The sequence below is a fragment of the Stigmatopora argus genome, chromosome 6 (assembly GCF_051989625.1).
Source record: "Stigmatopora argus isolate UIUO_Sarg chromosome 6, RoL_Sarg_1.0, whole genome shotgun sequence".
NCBI classification, from domain to species: Eukaryota; Metazoa; Chordata; class Actinopteri; order Syngnathiformes; family Syngnathidae; genus Stigmatopora; species Stigmatopora argus.
The window spans coordinates 15,945,624-15,960,771 of record NC_135392.1 but is presented as its reverse complement, the minus strand read 5'-3'; the positions used below and the strand labels follow the sequence as shown (position 1 = coordinate 15,960,771).

Sequence of the window (15,148 nt, the reverse complement as noted above, 5' to 3'; positions counted from 1 at the left end):
ATACTTAATTTACCAGCTTGCATTAACCATGGGTTCACTCGACTTCTCTCCTCAGGGATTGGATATGCAACCCAGGTAGTGATTGCCTATGCTGCCGTGTCGTACATCGTCATCCAGGCCTGGGCTTTCTTCTATCTATTTTCATCCTTCAATGTGGAGGTTCCATGGGCCAGTTGCAGGAACTCCTGGAACACAGGTACACCACACCTGATGTTGCCATTGACTATGTTGCTGGTACAATAAAGGAGTTTTCATTCAGAAGCAGCCATTTATGAAAAAAAATACTGCATACTACTATGTTATGAATATCAAATTTTGGCTAGTTTGAGCATATGGGGTTAATCTTATTGCGCCAACATCTTATATGTCATGTTTCCTTAGAACACTGTGTTGAATTCGACAAAAAAAATATGTCATCCAATTGGACAGCTGGTGCAAATGCAACAACCCCTGCAACAGAATTCTGGGAGTAAGTACTGATTTTCAAATCTGTTTTTTGTTATCAAAATTAGTTTTGTTGTACGTTAACTACTCGGGCCTTGAGCAAAAATAAATACATCTGCTACAGTAGAAATGCCATTTTAGGAACTTGAACACGTCAATTTGGTTTCAGAAGTATGTTGTGAAAACAGTGACATTTTGCATTTTTTTTTTACATTTTAGTATTTAATAGAACTGAACGAACAAATGATAGCAACGATTTCGTGTACAATAAAATCCCTAAAATTCTTGACATCACCCAGACGTTTACATTTAATTTTTAGATCCAACTTACTTATTTACCTTTGCAATAAAACACGTCCAAGCTAGAAATGAAAATAGCTTGGTGAGGTTCCGATAGCAGCAAGTAATAAATAATGAAATAGTGTAATCACCAAAATGAGCATAAATAATGCGTAATGAATAATGCAGTTGTAAAGTGAATAATGCACAAGTGGTGAATAAAGTAAAACAAAAAGGATTCCAAAAGTCTCTCCACAGGGTGTTCTGGTTTGACTTCCATTGTTACAATTGTACATGTGCAAAGGTTATATGGCTCACCAAAAATTTATTTTGTCTTATCTGTCCAAAAGACATTTTCCTGGAAGCTTAATGGCTCGGGATTGTCCATTTTCACAATTTTCAGTCTGGCTTTATTATGATTTGTCTGAACACTTTTCATAGACACGCATCATAAATGCTAGCAATGGGCACACACCAGTATCACACCTGCCATAAGCAGGTGCATGTCTACTACCCATAAAGGATCTAGTCATAATAAAATGTAATAAGTAATATCTATGAATAAAACAATGCGTGACCGGACATTTCGTCGCCGGACACTTTGTCACCGGACGTTTCGTCGCCGGATGCTTCGTCCCCGGACGGTTCGTTGAATGGACGCTTCGTCGCCGGACGCTTCGTCGCCGGACGCTTCGTCGACCGGACACTTCGTCGACGGACAATTCGTCGCCGGACACTTCGTCGCCAGACAGTTCGCCTAACCTTAACCACTAACCTTTCAAAGAACAAACTCTATTGACTCTATTAATAGGAGCGAATGGGCCTGTTCTTAAAATGGCCGACAAGCGACGACGTCTAGCTCCGTTGCCTCACAACGCGCATCGGAAATCTAATCTGTATACACGATACCTATGGGAATACCAAGCAAAAAAAGAAGGAAGACGATGAAGAATGTGAATGTCCTTTGTCTTCTTTTTAATAATTTAAAAAAAAATAATAATTATTTATTGCCTTTTATTTTAAAAATGCAGCGCTCAACGTAGGAACAGTTTAACGTAGGAACCATTTCGTGCGTAGTGTGTTTAGAGATGAGCCCATTTAGTACGCACACGCCCAAATGTTAATGTGTTTGTGTTGTCGAGCGAGTTTTTGCTGTTTTATTTGCTTTAATAAAGAAAATGTAAATTTCCTTTGTCGTTTTTAATTGTGGTTAAGGTTAGGCGAACTGTCTGGCGACGAACCGTCCGGGGACGAAGTGTCCGTCGACGAAATGTCCGGTCACGCATTGTTTTATTCATAGATATTACTTATTACATTTTATTATGACTAGATCCTTTATGGGTAGTAGACCTGCACCTTCTTATGGCAGGTGTGATACTGGTGTGTGCCCATAGCAAGCATTTATGATGTTGCGCACACTGGTCCTCAGTGTGCTCGGGGAGGTTGTCTGTATGCCCAGACATGAAAAATTAGAGGGAACATTGGTCTTAACTGTTGTGAGAGCCACACATCTTCACATTAAGAATAATGTATTTGAAAAGTAATTATCTATTCCGCAAAAATATTGCAAATTTGTAATGTCATGAGAACGTAACATTCTAAATTGGTAATTTTTGCCTGATATGAAAGAAAAATCTGTATTGTTATGGCTTTAAGTGTTTAGTAAATGCATTAATTTAAGTGTACAAGTAGTGTTTTTTTACAGAAAAGGAGCACCCTCTAATAATTTGATTACTGGCAAATCATTTTATCATAAAAGCAATCTTACATTAAGCAAGTAAAAGTGCAGTTTCCCACGCGCTGTTTCAGAGATTAGTGTCTGAAAAGCAGAAATATGAACAAAAGGAGAAGTAGCTTAGTATGTAGAAAAGCAATTTGCCCTGGCTGCTTAATATCAAAAGAATCGCCCTCCTGAATGTAACCTCGCCTCCCACCTGTGCACTCGGTGTTGTACAACCAAAAATCACACACTCATGCAAATAGCAATTTAGAGTCAGGAACATTCTTGCAATATTGTTTTTGTTTGACGTTGCGAAACACAAAGGCAACTTACTGAGAAGACAAGTAGTTTTATCTTAAGACAACTTGAACTTAGGCTTGACTTTTTCCCCATGACTCATACACTGTCATTTTTAGGATTTCTCAGTTGATAGTATGCACATGACTTTTATCGACTCCACACAGTGCTCAAGCATAAATTGGCTTATACCAACCATTTTGGAAGGAAATACTGAAGTTTCTTTAAAATTAGTAATTAAATGCCTTGAGAATGAAATGGTTGCTAAATGACTTGAATGAATGGCAATAGTGACTGGCTCCCAATCAGTTTGCTTAAGGAATACATAAGGAATTCAAAATCATTTCTATTGTGCAACCCCAATTCAACTTAAATTGGGATGTTGTATTAAACAAATGAAAACAATATACAATGATGTGAGAATCATGTTCAATCTACATTTAACTGAATCACTGCCAAGACAGGGTATTTAATGTTCAAACTAATAAACTATTGATTTTAGCAAATAATCATTAACTTGAGTGCAACACGTTCCAAAAGAGCAGGGAGAGGTGGCAAATAAGGCTAAGAAAAGGTTGAAGAATGTTCATCAAAATCATGTTTGAAACATACCATAGATGAATTGGTGAGTGCCATTATCTGCTGTAAAAAAATAATAATTAAACACTCAGTCATTTGTAGGCAAAGATGGAGCGAGGCTTACTGCTTTGTCAACAAGTGTGTGAGATAATAGTCAGAGTTCAACATAAAATTGCAAGACATTTAAGGATTTGATTATCTACAGCAGGGGTGCTCAATGCGTCAATCGCTAAGGTACTATTGTTAGACGTGTGCGGTCGTTTGGTCGCCGGTCTTTTGGTCGCCCGGACCCAAACAACGGGCGACCAAAAGACCGGCGACCAAAAGACTGGCGACCAAAAGACCGGCGACCAAACGACCGAGTACCATTGGTAGATCACATGGCAGTAAGATTTGATCTAAGGATTGGATTTGTGGTAAAATTTTATATGGGACTTGAGCTAGGAAACAGCGCTATCACGAGTCTGAGCATGATTACTACCTGCCTACATTATTTTGGGTCCTGCTGGCATCAGGTGTATCATCAGTATACATAACTGCTGAGCTTTGTCTGAAAAACGGGTACGTCACCCAAAGCCAGCTCCTTGAGAAGTAGGTCTTTGAACAAAAAGTTTGAGCACCCCTGATCTACAGTATAAATTATCATTAAAAGGTTTCAAGAATATGTAGAAAACACTGAATGTAAGCAGCAAGAGGCCAAAATAAACAAACTGGATTCCTGTGATCTTAACCCTAGAATGGTAACCCTCTATTTCAGGGGTTACCTTTCACGCTTCTGAAATAGAGGGTTACCATGGTTACCGGGGGGAAAATGGGTACCCTTCATTGCACTGTCTTGCTCAGGACCCATTTTTCCCCCCGGTAACCATGGTAACCCTCTATTTCAGAAGCGTGAAAGGTAACCCCTGAACTAGAGGGTTACCATTCTAGGGTTAAACAGAATCGGACAACAAAGAGGAACGCAATGATAAAGGAAATGAGCTTAGCAATACGTCCAGAACTCATTGTCGGTGAGCGCAATCCGCTGTGGCATCCGCCGTTGCTAGAGTTTACAGTGTAAAGTAGAAGGAAGCAATTTCTAAATCGTATTTCGAAGCACAGGCATTTTCTCTGGTCTTTTAAAATGCGGTGTAGCAAAAAACAGTTCAATCGTCCGCCGAATCATTATTTTGGGTTCATTATAAAAAACTGTAAGCCAGATCGTTCGGACAGAAGATGACAAAAACTGCCAAAGTTGGGGATAGGAGATAGTTGATCATAAAAGATGGTATGTGGTTGCATGAGTGTGTGGGGAATGGGAGGGTGCCGATAAACTATTCCACAAAGGGCCGTAGTGGGTGTGGGTTTTCATTCCAACCCGTAAAGCGGACACCTTTTCCCCAATCTGGTGTCCTACAAGTGCAATCAGTGGATTGCAGTCAGGTGCTTCTTGTTTTCTGCAGAAATCTCATTGGCTCAAGTGTCTTTGCCTGATCGGTTGGAACAAAAACCTGCACCCACAGCGGCCCTTGAGGACCGGTTTGCCCACTTCTGCCCTAGAGCAGCGGTGTCAAACTCATTTTTTGTCGTAGTTTCGATTTTGTCTGGAGGGCCGTTATGTCTTCTAATCAGGCTGCCAAAATTAATCCATTACAGTAATCCCTCGAATATCGTGGCTTCAATTATCACGTTTTCACTACATCGCAGTGTTTTTTCTGGGTGAATTTTTTTTTGTGAGTTCATAATAATGTGAGAATCCATGCTGAAACTCATAAGCGGAAGCCACTCCCTCGTCCTCCACTTGCTAGTAGGACTCAGCACAGAAGTAAAAATAAAAAATAAAAAATATATATATATTTTAATGGGGATGACCCTACTTCATGGTTTTGCGTTTATCGCTGCCATGTCTGGTCTACATTAACCGCAATAATCGAGGGATTACTGTAATGGACACCTTTTCCAATTGTGCCGATCGATAGATCATTTTTGGACTTTCAAATTAGTACAAATCATTTGGAATTATTGATTTAAAAAGGTGAAACAAAGGAAATATTCCCTATACATCTTTAATCATTTGAATTTGATCATGAAACAAAAAGTCGGAACTCATCATTTACTTTCTCAGCTGCACAAAATGAGGCCAGATTTGGCCCATGGGCCGCCTCTATGACACCTGTGCCCTAGACTGAATGCCGCCAGTCGTAGCGCACATAGAGACGAACCTCCATTCACACTAACAATCACTCCACTGCCAAGTAGGAATGATTTCATGCTACCCCTACCGAAGTAATGCGAGAGAACCACTGCACCATTGTGTGGCCCATCTCATCTCATTATCTGAGCCACTTTATCCTCACTAGGGGTGTGGGGGGTGCTGTAGACTATCCCAGCTGACTTCGGGCCAGAGGCAGGGGAAACCCTGAATTGGTGGCCAGCCAATCGCAGGGCACGAGGAGACGGACAACAATTCACTGTAACACTCACACCTAGGGGCAATTTAGAGTGTTCAAACAGCCTACCCTGCATGTTTTTTTTTTTTTTCTATGGGAGGAAAACCCTAGACAAGGAGAACATGTCTAGGTATGATGACAATTAGGCTTTTTGTCGAGTCAATGATGATGACAAAGCCTATGTCCAATTATTATTATTATGCACAGGAAGGTCTGGACCTTGGATCAAAACCTTGATTCCAGTACTGCGAGGCTCACGCGCTAACCACTTGGTCACCGTGCCGCTTCAACTTGAGGAGACAAACACCCATTCACGCTCATAATCATACCCAAGGGCAATTTAGTGTCCAATCAGCCTACCATGCATGTTTTTTTTTGGAATGTGGGAGGAAACCGGAGTACCCGGAGAAAACCCACACAGGCCCAGGGAGAACATGCAAACTCCACACAGGTGGACTGACCTAGATTTGAACCCAGGTCCCCCACTGTGAGGCCGACACGCTAACCACTCAACCGCCAGCCCGCCATCATGTGGCCCACTTAGTAAAATTACAGTTTACTGTATTCATTGCATATCCATACTATATAACAGAAAGCTGTGATCTGACCAATATGCAAAATTTGACCACCCAGAAAAGAAATTGGAATCTATGTAGATGCGCATTGGTAAGAATATTTTAAGCAGGGCTGTCAAATCACTTTGCTTCACGAGCCAGATTCACGACAACTAGAACTCTTGTGGGCTGGACCAGTTTACTTTTGGCCAAAAAACGTAACTTACTGGCTGACATTGATGATGCTAAATATCCAATCCATTTGGGCTGGGACTTGCGAATGAACGTCCGTTTTTTTGCCCTTCCCAGTCCAAACGGGGTGGACGTCTAACGCCGTCAATGGCACTGAAAGATGAGAAATGAACATCCATCATTGTAAAGGACAGGCAATGACTTCATTTTGCATCACTTCCTTGCCATTTTCGGGTACTTAAAGGTCACTTCCTGTAAATTTTGGATAATTTCCTATTGGTTTTGGGAAGTTCCGGACTGCTTCTTGTTCATAGGTCACTGTCTGATGATTTTTTGGCAAATTCAAGCTAATTTCCTGATATATTGAGGTTCCTTGTATGCTTATGTTCATTTGTGCAGCATAAACAGGAGTCCATTAACCTGTTTTCTAGGTTATATTTTCATATAAAGGAGAGCAAATCAACAATGCTATCTTTGTCCAGACACAATATGGATATCATGATTATGTCAATGTACCTAATAGTTCCTGAGTGCCTCTATTCCTGAGTTAGTATTAGTATTTTCTACGAAACATGTTGTCTAATGTCATGTGGTATGTTTGTTTAGAATGTAAACAAGTATTGTTTTATTTGAACTTTTAGGCCTTGTTTCAACAAATGTTATATTTGTAATATTTTTATAAATTATATTACAGTCATACCTCTACTTACGAATGCCTCTAGGTATGAAAGTTTCAGGTTACGATTTTCAATACGCAAATGAGTGACTCGAGATACGAAAAAGATCCAAGTTACGAAATCCCTCAAAAAGTAAATGCATTTCCATATCTATTATTTTATTTTGAATTCCCCTTAAGCGATTAAAAACTACAAATGCAACGTGGCACATATTTTCACACACACACACACACACACACACACACACACACACACACACAGGGTACACACAGGGCACACGTAAAAGTCTAAAATGTACTACACAGTGTACGGCTTTTGGCCCTGATAGAACTGGCTTTTGGCGCCATCTGGTGTACAAACACGGGCATTACATGTATAACGGCTGTGGAGGGAGATATTTATGCACATTTTCGTAAGCTTTATTTATTTTAAGACATTAATAAATCATTTATCTATAATTGTCTCTCATTTTTGTGTTTCCTCACATCTTTCCTACAAAATTGGGACACTTTGACCAATTTTAGTTGCTAGTTCTGTGAGGACTGTGTAACGCATTAGAGAATTTACATATAAAGTACACCTCTTCTTAGGAAATTTTCAAGTTACGAAAAAAGTCTTGCAACCAATTAATTTCGTAAGTAGAGGTACGACTGTATTTATATTATTGTGATCATGTGAATCTAAAGATTGTGGCTTATTGATTCAAGAAGGAACAAACAAACACATGGACAAATGCAGTATCAAAAAAGATTAAAAACCAAAAATATCCAACGTCTAAAGTCTTAAGTGCTTATTTGGCTCTAAACCCCCAGTGATTTGACTGAAGGTGCATAATAGGACATGTGACGTGTTTTCCTGGGTCTGTTTTTGATGTTTTTGTGTCTTTCAAGGAGACGGGTTCTGGGCATCTCCAAGGGGATAGAAGACATTGGCAGCCTGAGGTGGGAGCTGGCCTTGTGTCTCTTGTTGGCTTGGATTTTGTGCTACTTCTGTGTTTGGAAAGGAGTGAGATCCACTGGAAAGGTACAAATATAGTACAATTTCAAGTGGACAAATGCACACATGAGTTACAGAAGCCAAGTGATTACATTCATATGAAAAAGCTGACAGGGTACAGTAGTAAAGAAAGATTGGTAAACCACAAACATTGGGATGCAATCGACTGTGCCATAGTTATAATCTGTGTAAACAAATGGATTATTATTGTGCAGTGGTTAGCCTCGTGCAGAGTTTAGCCCTGATCATTTGCATTTGATGACAGCAATTCCAAAGTATTTTGAATATTAACCCTTAAATATTTCTTGTCAACAGGTAGTTTACTTTACAGCCACTTTCCCTTATCTTATGTTGCTTGTTCTGTTGGCCCGTGGACTCACTTTACCCGGTGCCATGGACGGCATCATTTTCTACCTCTATCCTGATCCGACAAAGTTGATGGACCCTCAAGTAAGTAAAAAAGCGCCAGGTCAAAATAAACCAATAAATCAACAAATCACCATGACGAATGATCGACAGCTACATAGAATAAATCCTGTATATTCCTCTAAATTTACATATTAATTTTGAACGTTTTGATAAGTTAATTAAACATTTCTATTTCAGGTTTGGATGGATGCTGGTGCACAAGTTCTGTTCTCTTTTGGGATTTGTCAAGGAAGTTTGACAGCTCTTGGCAGTTACAACGAGTTTAATAACAACTGCTACAAGTAAGTTCTACTTCATAATTGTGTTTGGTATTTTCTTTCTCCTTAGCCTTTATGTTCCAACAATATTTGTATACATAGCACGTGAAAGGATGATGTTCTGTCTTGTTTATATAAAGCAGGGATGTGACTTTTTCAAGGTCATTCCTCCTTTATATGTCCATCTGCTCTGGGTGCTTTTTAAACTGCTTCTCTTCCCTTTAAAACTATTCACTAGGTGACATATTTAAGATGCCTTTATTGATCCAAACTTTTATGGTATGAAGACGGTTTGTTGCTCCAAACTGGAGACCTGACAGCAATGTTCCCTCTAAGCTGCGCGCGTGGGCAATTGCGCAATACTCTCGTCTTCTCTGCGCACAGCAAATCATATGGAGCGCACAAAATAAAATCCCATTTTTTTTTTTTTTTTTTAGCTGTGAGGCCGACGAGCAAACCACTCATCTGCCGGGCCGCCCATTCATAGATATTAATCATTACATTTTATTATTACTAAATCATTTATGTGTAGTAGACATACACCTGCTTATGGCAGGTGTGATACTGGTGTGTGCCCATAGCGAGCAATGATGATGTTGCTCACACCGGTACTCAGTGTGCTCAGGGAGGTTGTCTTTCTGCCCAGACAAACAAAAAATTGGAGGGAACATTGCCTGACAGTCTTATTTTTTCCCTTCCTCGCTCATTCTTTCAAGACCATTTTACAAAAAGTAGTCTGTTGGTGAATTATGTGTAACTAAAACAAACTTTGGAGTTAGGTTTTTTTCTTTAAAGAGCCATTTGGACTGCCAACCCATATAAATATACTTGTATAATATACATATATTTTTACTGGGAATACAATAGCACCTAACCGGAAGTTTTAAGCTCGCAAGCAAAGATCATAAAGTAAATTGTCACAGTTCCACAAATTTTCACAATATTACTGATAAAATCAGTACTTTAGCAGCGTATTTGTGCATGATCGGCAATAATTAAAAAAAAAAAATTAAATGCAAAAAACAAAATTAATGACAGACACAGTAGATACAAAACGCAGTGTCAAATTCCATGGTCAAAATACATCTTTTAATAAGAGACTAGAGTTTTGATACCTGTTTAATTTGAGAAAAATATTTTTATTTATTTGAATTGAATGTTTTTTTAATTGTCATTATACTGAAGTCCAGGATGAGTTCCATGGCTTTGGAGACGTTCAGCGCACCACTCGCTGAATCTATGGATTTAACAACAAACAAACTTATAGATAATCAATATATAGCAATGGTAAATAAACAAGCAGGGCTGCCAACTACTCCGGAATTTCAGGAGTTACTCCGGAAATGCAACTCAAACTCTGGCACTCCAGACAAGCTTCCTAAATTCCAGAAATCCCCCCAAAAAATGCACTTACATTTTTTTTTGAGGCAACCATTTCGGAAAAGCACCAAATTTCCAATTTAAATGCCTCGAAATTCACACCATCGCTACGGCTTCCACCATCTTGATTCAACTGCAATTTGGATGAAATTTTTAAGAAATCCAGACACTCGCAGAGGTTTATGGGTATGTATTCTACAAAATATCCCATGTTGAAGCCGTCTCCAAAAGGACTGACATTTGCACATAGCAGAACATGCATATGCGAGCGACTACAGCGTGACACATGGTGGAATTACTGACTGTAAAGCAGAAGGACCCAAACACAAAGATAAACTTCCTCCCATCAGCTGTCAGGCTCTTTAACAAAAAAATGGCTGAGTGTTAAGACCTACCGTATGCATGCATGTACATTTATGTGTATGTATGTATATATGTGCTAAGCAACACGCTTATTTATTTATATATTTATTCATGCATTTATTTCTTGAACTACTTATTACCTATCTATTTATGTCAAAAATGCCTTTCCTATTCCTGCATCCTCACCCTCTTGCTACTGTGACAACGTAATTTCCCGAATACGGGATGAATAAAGTTATCCAATCCAATCCAATCCAAAACCAGACAAAACCTAGGCATTTATGTGTTTTGAAGTCAGTCTTGGCACTGAGTATGTTTCTGTTGTTTTTCCTTAGGGACACGTTTGTTCTGTGTTTGGTGAACGGTGGCTCAAGCTTTGTGGCGGGCTTTGCTATTTTTTCCGTTTTGGGATTCATGTCCTACGAACAAGGATTACCGATATCTGAAGTGGCAGCTTCAGGTAAGTGCTCAATTACAATACATAATTATTTGTCCTGCCTAAAAAAGCATAACCCGATGACAACAATACCAAACGCACTTCAAGATTTTTATTCCATATGCATGCCACGCTCTTGATTTGGTTGAGATGGCTGAGACCTGTGTTTCATCACAGCTTGAGTTGCAGCACTATCACTTGTTTAAAAATGACTATCATGTGTCTAAATGCAGGACCTGGCCTGGCTTTTATAGCATATCCAAGGGCTGTTGCAATGATGCCTTTCCCGCAGTTGTGGGCCATATGCTTCTTCATCATGGTCATCCTTCTGGGTGCTGACACACAGGTCATTTGCAAATGATCCCGTGGAATTCCTGGTGTGTTTCTCCATTGTGTTGACATTTCTGTCCTCCGCTAGTTTGTAAGCTTGGAGTGCCTGATGACCTCCGTAACAGATATGTTCCCGACTGTTTTCCGGAGGGCTTATCGGCGAGAACTGCTGCTGCTTTGTCTCTGTACCGTTTGCTTCTTACTGGGTCTTCTACTCGTCACTGAGGTGTGCACAAAACGCTTGTCCTTATCCTATTGTTTTTGCCCTCTGTGTAGTTAAGCAATCAAATGATGGCACTCTGGTACACTGAATTGTTCCAATGACCGCAAATGCGCCGTATTTTACGTTGTGTTGACATTGTGTACTTCTTCCAGGGGGGCTTGTATTTTCTTCAGCTTTTTGACCACTACGTTTGTAGCGGAAACAACCTTCTCCTCCTTTCAGTGTGTCAGTCCATAGCAATTGGATGGATATATGGTAAGTCCTTGTGGTTGTCAGGTGTCATAAAGTCTTATGTTTTTTATGTTATTACATGTTGAGTAAAAAGTAACAGCATGCAAACATTCCCACAGTAATTGAGTTTCAGGCATCCTTACACTATGTAGCAAATAATACTTGAATTGAAACAAAACTTAACTCCAGAATTACCAGCAATTTTTTTCCCAGTTATTATTTTAGAGAAGCCATTCTCTAAGTGCTGTTCCATTAATAATATACACGCTTCCTCTATTGGTAAAATTGAGATCACTGATGTTAAACTGGCTATATATAGCAGGACTAAGTAATGTATATTTTTTTAAAGGCCAAAAGAAAATTTGTGTTGTCCGCAACTGCAAATTTTGTGCCTTTTTTCAATCCATTTCTATAAATTACCACGGCACATGACATAGTTGTACATGTTTTATTAACATGTCTATTGATATAATATTTGTTAAAATGATTTGATTTAAAAATAATAATAATTTAAACATCACATTACATACCAATTTAATGGTTTACACTTAAGATCAATTAATTTCACAGACAGTAAAAAGTAAATGGATAAAAGTTGGCATCCTCATTGTTTGAATAATAATGACTTAAATACAGTTGAGCTATTTGACATCTATGCTTACATTTCACCTTCATTTCCTCCTCCCTTCATTCAACTGAGTGTTTCAAACCAGAACTAAATTATTTAGCACATACTGCCATCTACAGTACAGTCTCAGACATACAACTGCATAGTAACTAAGACAATGAAGCTGAGGACCAGACAAACAAAATACTATGCAAAGAGAATGTGTTTAGAGTGCATCTACTGTACAACAATGTTATGTTTTATTCAAATTAAATTGCTACATTGAATAATTTGTTTCTTTAAAAGTGGCAGAGATAACCCAAATCCCTTTTTTAAACTTCTTTTAATTGAAGTGAACCTGGCACAAAGTTGCTGACACTAACCCAAGTGTACAATGCATTCAATTGATTTTTGCATTATTGCTATTATCTATTTAATTTAGTTTTAATCTTTTGATTTATTATTATATTCATTGATTTATATTGGGGCAGCTGAGTTTTTAGCGTGTCGGCCTCACAGCTCTGGGGTCCTGGGTTCAAATCCAGGTCGCGTCCACCTGTGTGGAGTTTGCATGTTCTCCCCGGGCCTGCGTGGGTTTCCTCCGGGTACTCCGGTTTCCTCCCACTTTCCAAAGATATGCATAGTAGGCTGATTGGACACTCTAAATTGCCCCTAGGTATGAGTTTGCATGGTTGTTTGTCTCCCTGTCCAGGGTGTCCCCCGCCTCTGGCCTGGAATCAGCTGGGATAGGCTCCAGCACCCCCCGCGACCCTAATGAAGATAAAGCGGTTCAGAAAAGGAGATGAGATGTTTAGGTTTAAGGGTGTCCATATCTGCACTGGGCATCAGGAGACCCTAGGCCGCAGTTTGTTGATTGACTCGTGCTCGACTTGTGCTCGTTTGAAGAGAGGGGCAACCAAAAACCACCTGGTGGTCAGGCCCAGCAGACCCATGCGTTTTGGAAAAAAAGATGGCATGCACTCTCTGGGTCAGGGATGAACAATGAAGCGGAAGATTGACTGGTGGATTGGCGCGGCGTCTGCAGTGTTGCGGACTCTCCATCGGTTAGTCTTGGTTAAGGAGGACCCAAGCCAAAAGCTGAAGCTCTTAATTTACCAGTCAAGCTGCGTTTTTTCCCGCATCTATGATAGTGCACTGTGGGTTGTGACCAAAAAAAAAACAAGATCCAAGATACAAGCGGCCAAAATGATTTCCCCCTACAGCAGGGGTAGGGAACCTATGGCTCGGGAGCCACATGTGGCTCTTTCCATGGCTGCATCTGGCTCTTTGCTAACCTGTGAGCTAAAATATGGAAATTGCTGGTGACAGAACTGAGATATTACATCTAGAACTGCTTTAATCTTCATTTTTTTTGTAGTGGACTCTTCTGGAATGCATCCTCATTGATTAGCAACGGTATAAGAATCTTTTAAAAAATATTCATTTTTTTCCACTTTAGAAGTGGTGAAATTACAAAAAAAAATTGAAAAGGCACTCGTTTACATGTATGTATTTTGACTTTTAAATTTGTAGTATGGCTCACAAGGAATAACATTGGAAAATATGAATTGTTTGTGGCTCTCTTCGTCAAAAAGGTTCCCAACCCCTGCCCTACAGGGTATCCGGGCTCTCCCATGGAGATAGGGTGCGAAACTCGGTCACCCAGAGGGGCTTTGAGTAGAGCCATTTCTCCTCCGCATTGAGATGTGCCTTTAGTGAAAAAGAGGGACTCGGTTTAAGCAGGTTTGCTGTCCTCTTCTAGCAAACACCGTTTGCTTGCGTGGGTTTTCTCCGGGTACTTCGGTTTCCTCCCACGTCCCAAAAACATGCTGGTTAGGCTGGTTGAACACTCTAAATGGCCCCTAGGTATGAGTGAGTGTGAAAGGTTGTTTGTAACCTTGTGCTCTGCGATTGGCTGGCCACCAATTAAGGGAGCTGGGATTGGCTCTTATGAGGATAAGTGGTTCAGAAAATGAATGAATGAATGAATGTATGTTTTGAAGTTGGGAGTTGGTCTCAGAAAAAAACGATGCTATAGTAAAAATATATTTGTTTAGGTACAAAAGGTACAAATTGAATATCTTTATCATAATCTTAAAAGAATAGTTTTGAACTCAGGAATAGGGTGTATTGAGAGCCTTTACTTTGCCCGCATTCCTTTAATGTATCCTGGCTTAGACAACTTGGCGTGTAGTGCTATCCAAGTATCACAGTTCTGAGGCTATTATGCACATCAGCTGCCAAATATTTTGTTGTCTTTTGTTCTTCCCATCACTCCTGGTTAAGCTTATCCAAATCTGAGGGGCCATTAGATTCCAAGGAGGACTTTGTGCTCTTTATTTGACATGCATTCATACTTTGTTCCACCCTTTTGTTAACAGGGATTTGTTAAAAACTCAGGGGGTTTTAAAGCTTGGTGTAGAATTTTTTTAGGGACTGGTGGGAGCGTCATTCTGGGAAAAAACAACAACACAAATTCAGTCATCTGCCACTTAATTAGGTCGACATGAGAATACAGTACAACACAAGAGTTGTATTAGAAGTGGATCTTTACCAACATAACAGTTTTTATTAGGGCAAAGTCTCCAATCCGGTCACGTGATCGAGAATCAGGCCGGATCATGTCATTTTCACAGGATTGGAATTGGGCAAAAAAAAAGATTGAGATTTTAAAATGCATTTGTAATAACTCATAAACTGCCATTGGCGGGGAGATATGTCCAAC

General features: G+C 39.7%; 1 protein-coding gene across 6 annotated transcripts in view; it reads left to right on the top strand.

The window, feature by feature from the left end:
* LOC144075099 (sodium- and chloride-dependent GABA transporter 2-like) overlaps positions 1–15,148 on the top strand; it is a 43,371-nt gene that overhangs the window by 15,499 nt on the left and 12,724 nt on the right. For all 6 annotated transcript variants that reach the window (XR_013300467.1, XM_077601852.1, XM_077601849.1 and 3 more), the window contains 9 exons: positions 56–196; positions 382–469; positions 8,062–8,194; positions 8,483–8,617; positions 8,774–8,877; positions 10,932–11,056; positions 11,266–11,378; positions 11,451–11,588; positions 11,738–11,840. Coding sequence is in view for 5 of the 6 variants with exons in the window: in XM_077601852.1 (XP_077457978.1) it covers positions 56–196; positions 382–469; positions 8,062–8,194; positions 8,483–8,617; positions 8,774–8,877; positions 10,932–11,056; positions 11,266–11,378; positions 11,451–11,588; positions 11,738–11,840 (1,080 nt within the window). In the remaining variant the exon portion in view is untranslated. The remainder of the gene's footprint in view (positions 1–55; positions 197–381; positions 470–8,061; positions 8,195–8,482; positions 8,618–8,773; positions 8,878–10,931; positions 11,057–11,265; positions 11,379–11,450; positions 11,589–11,737; positions 11,841–15,148) is intronic.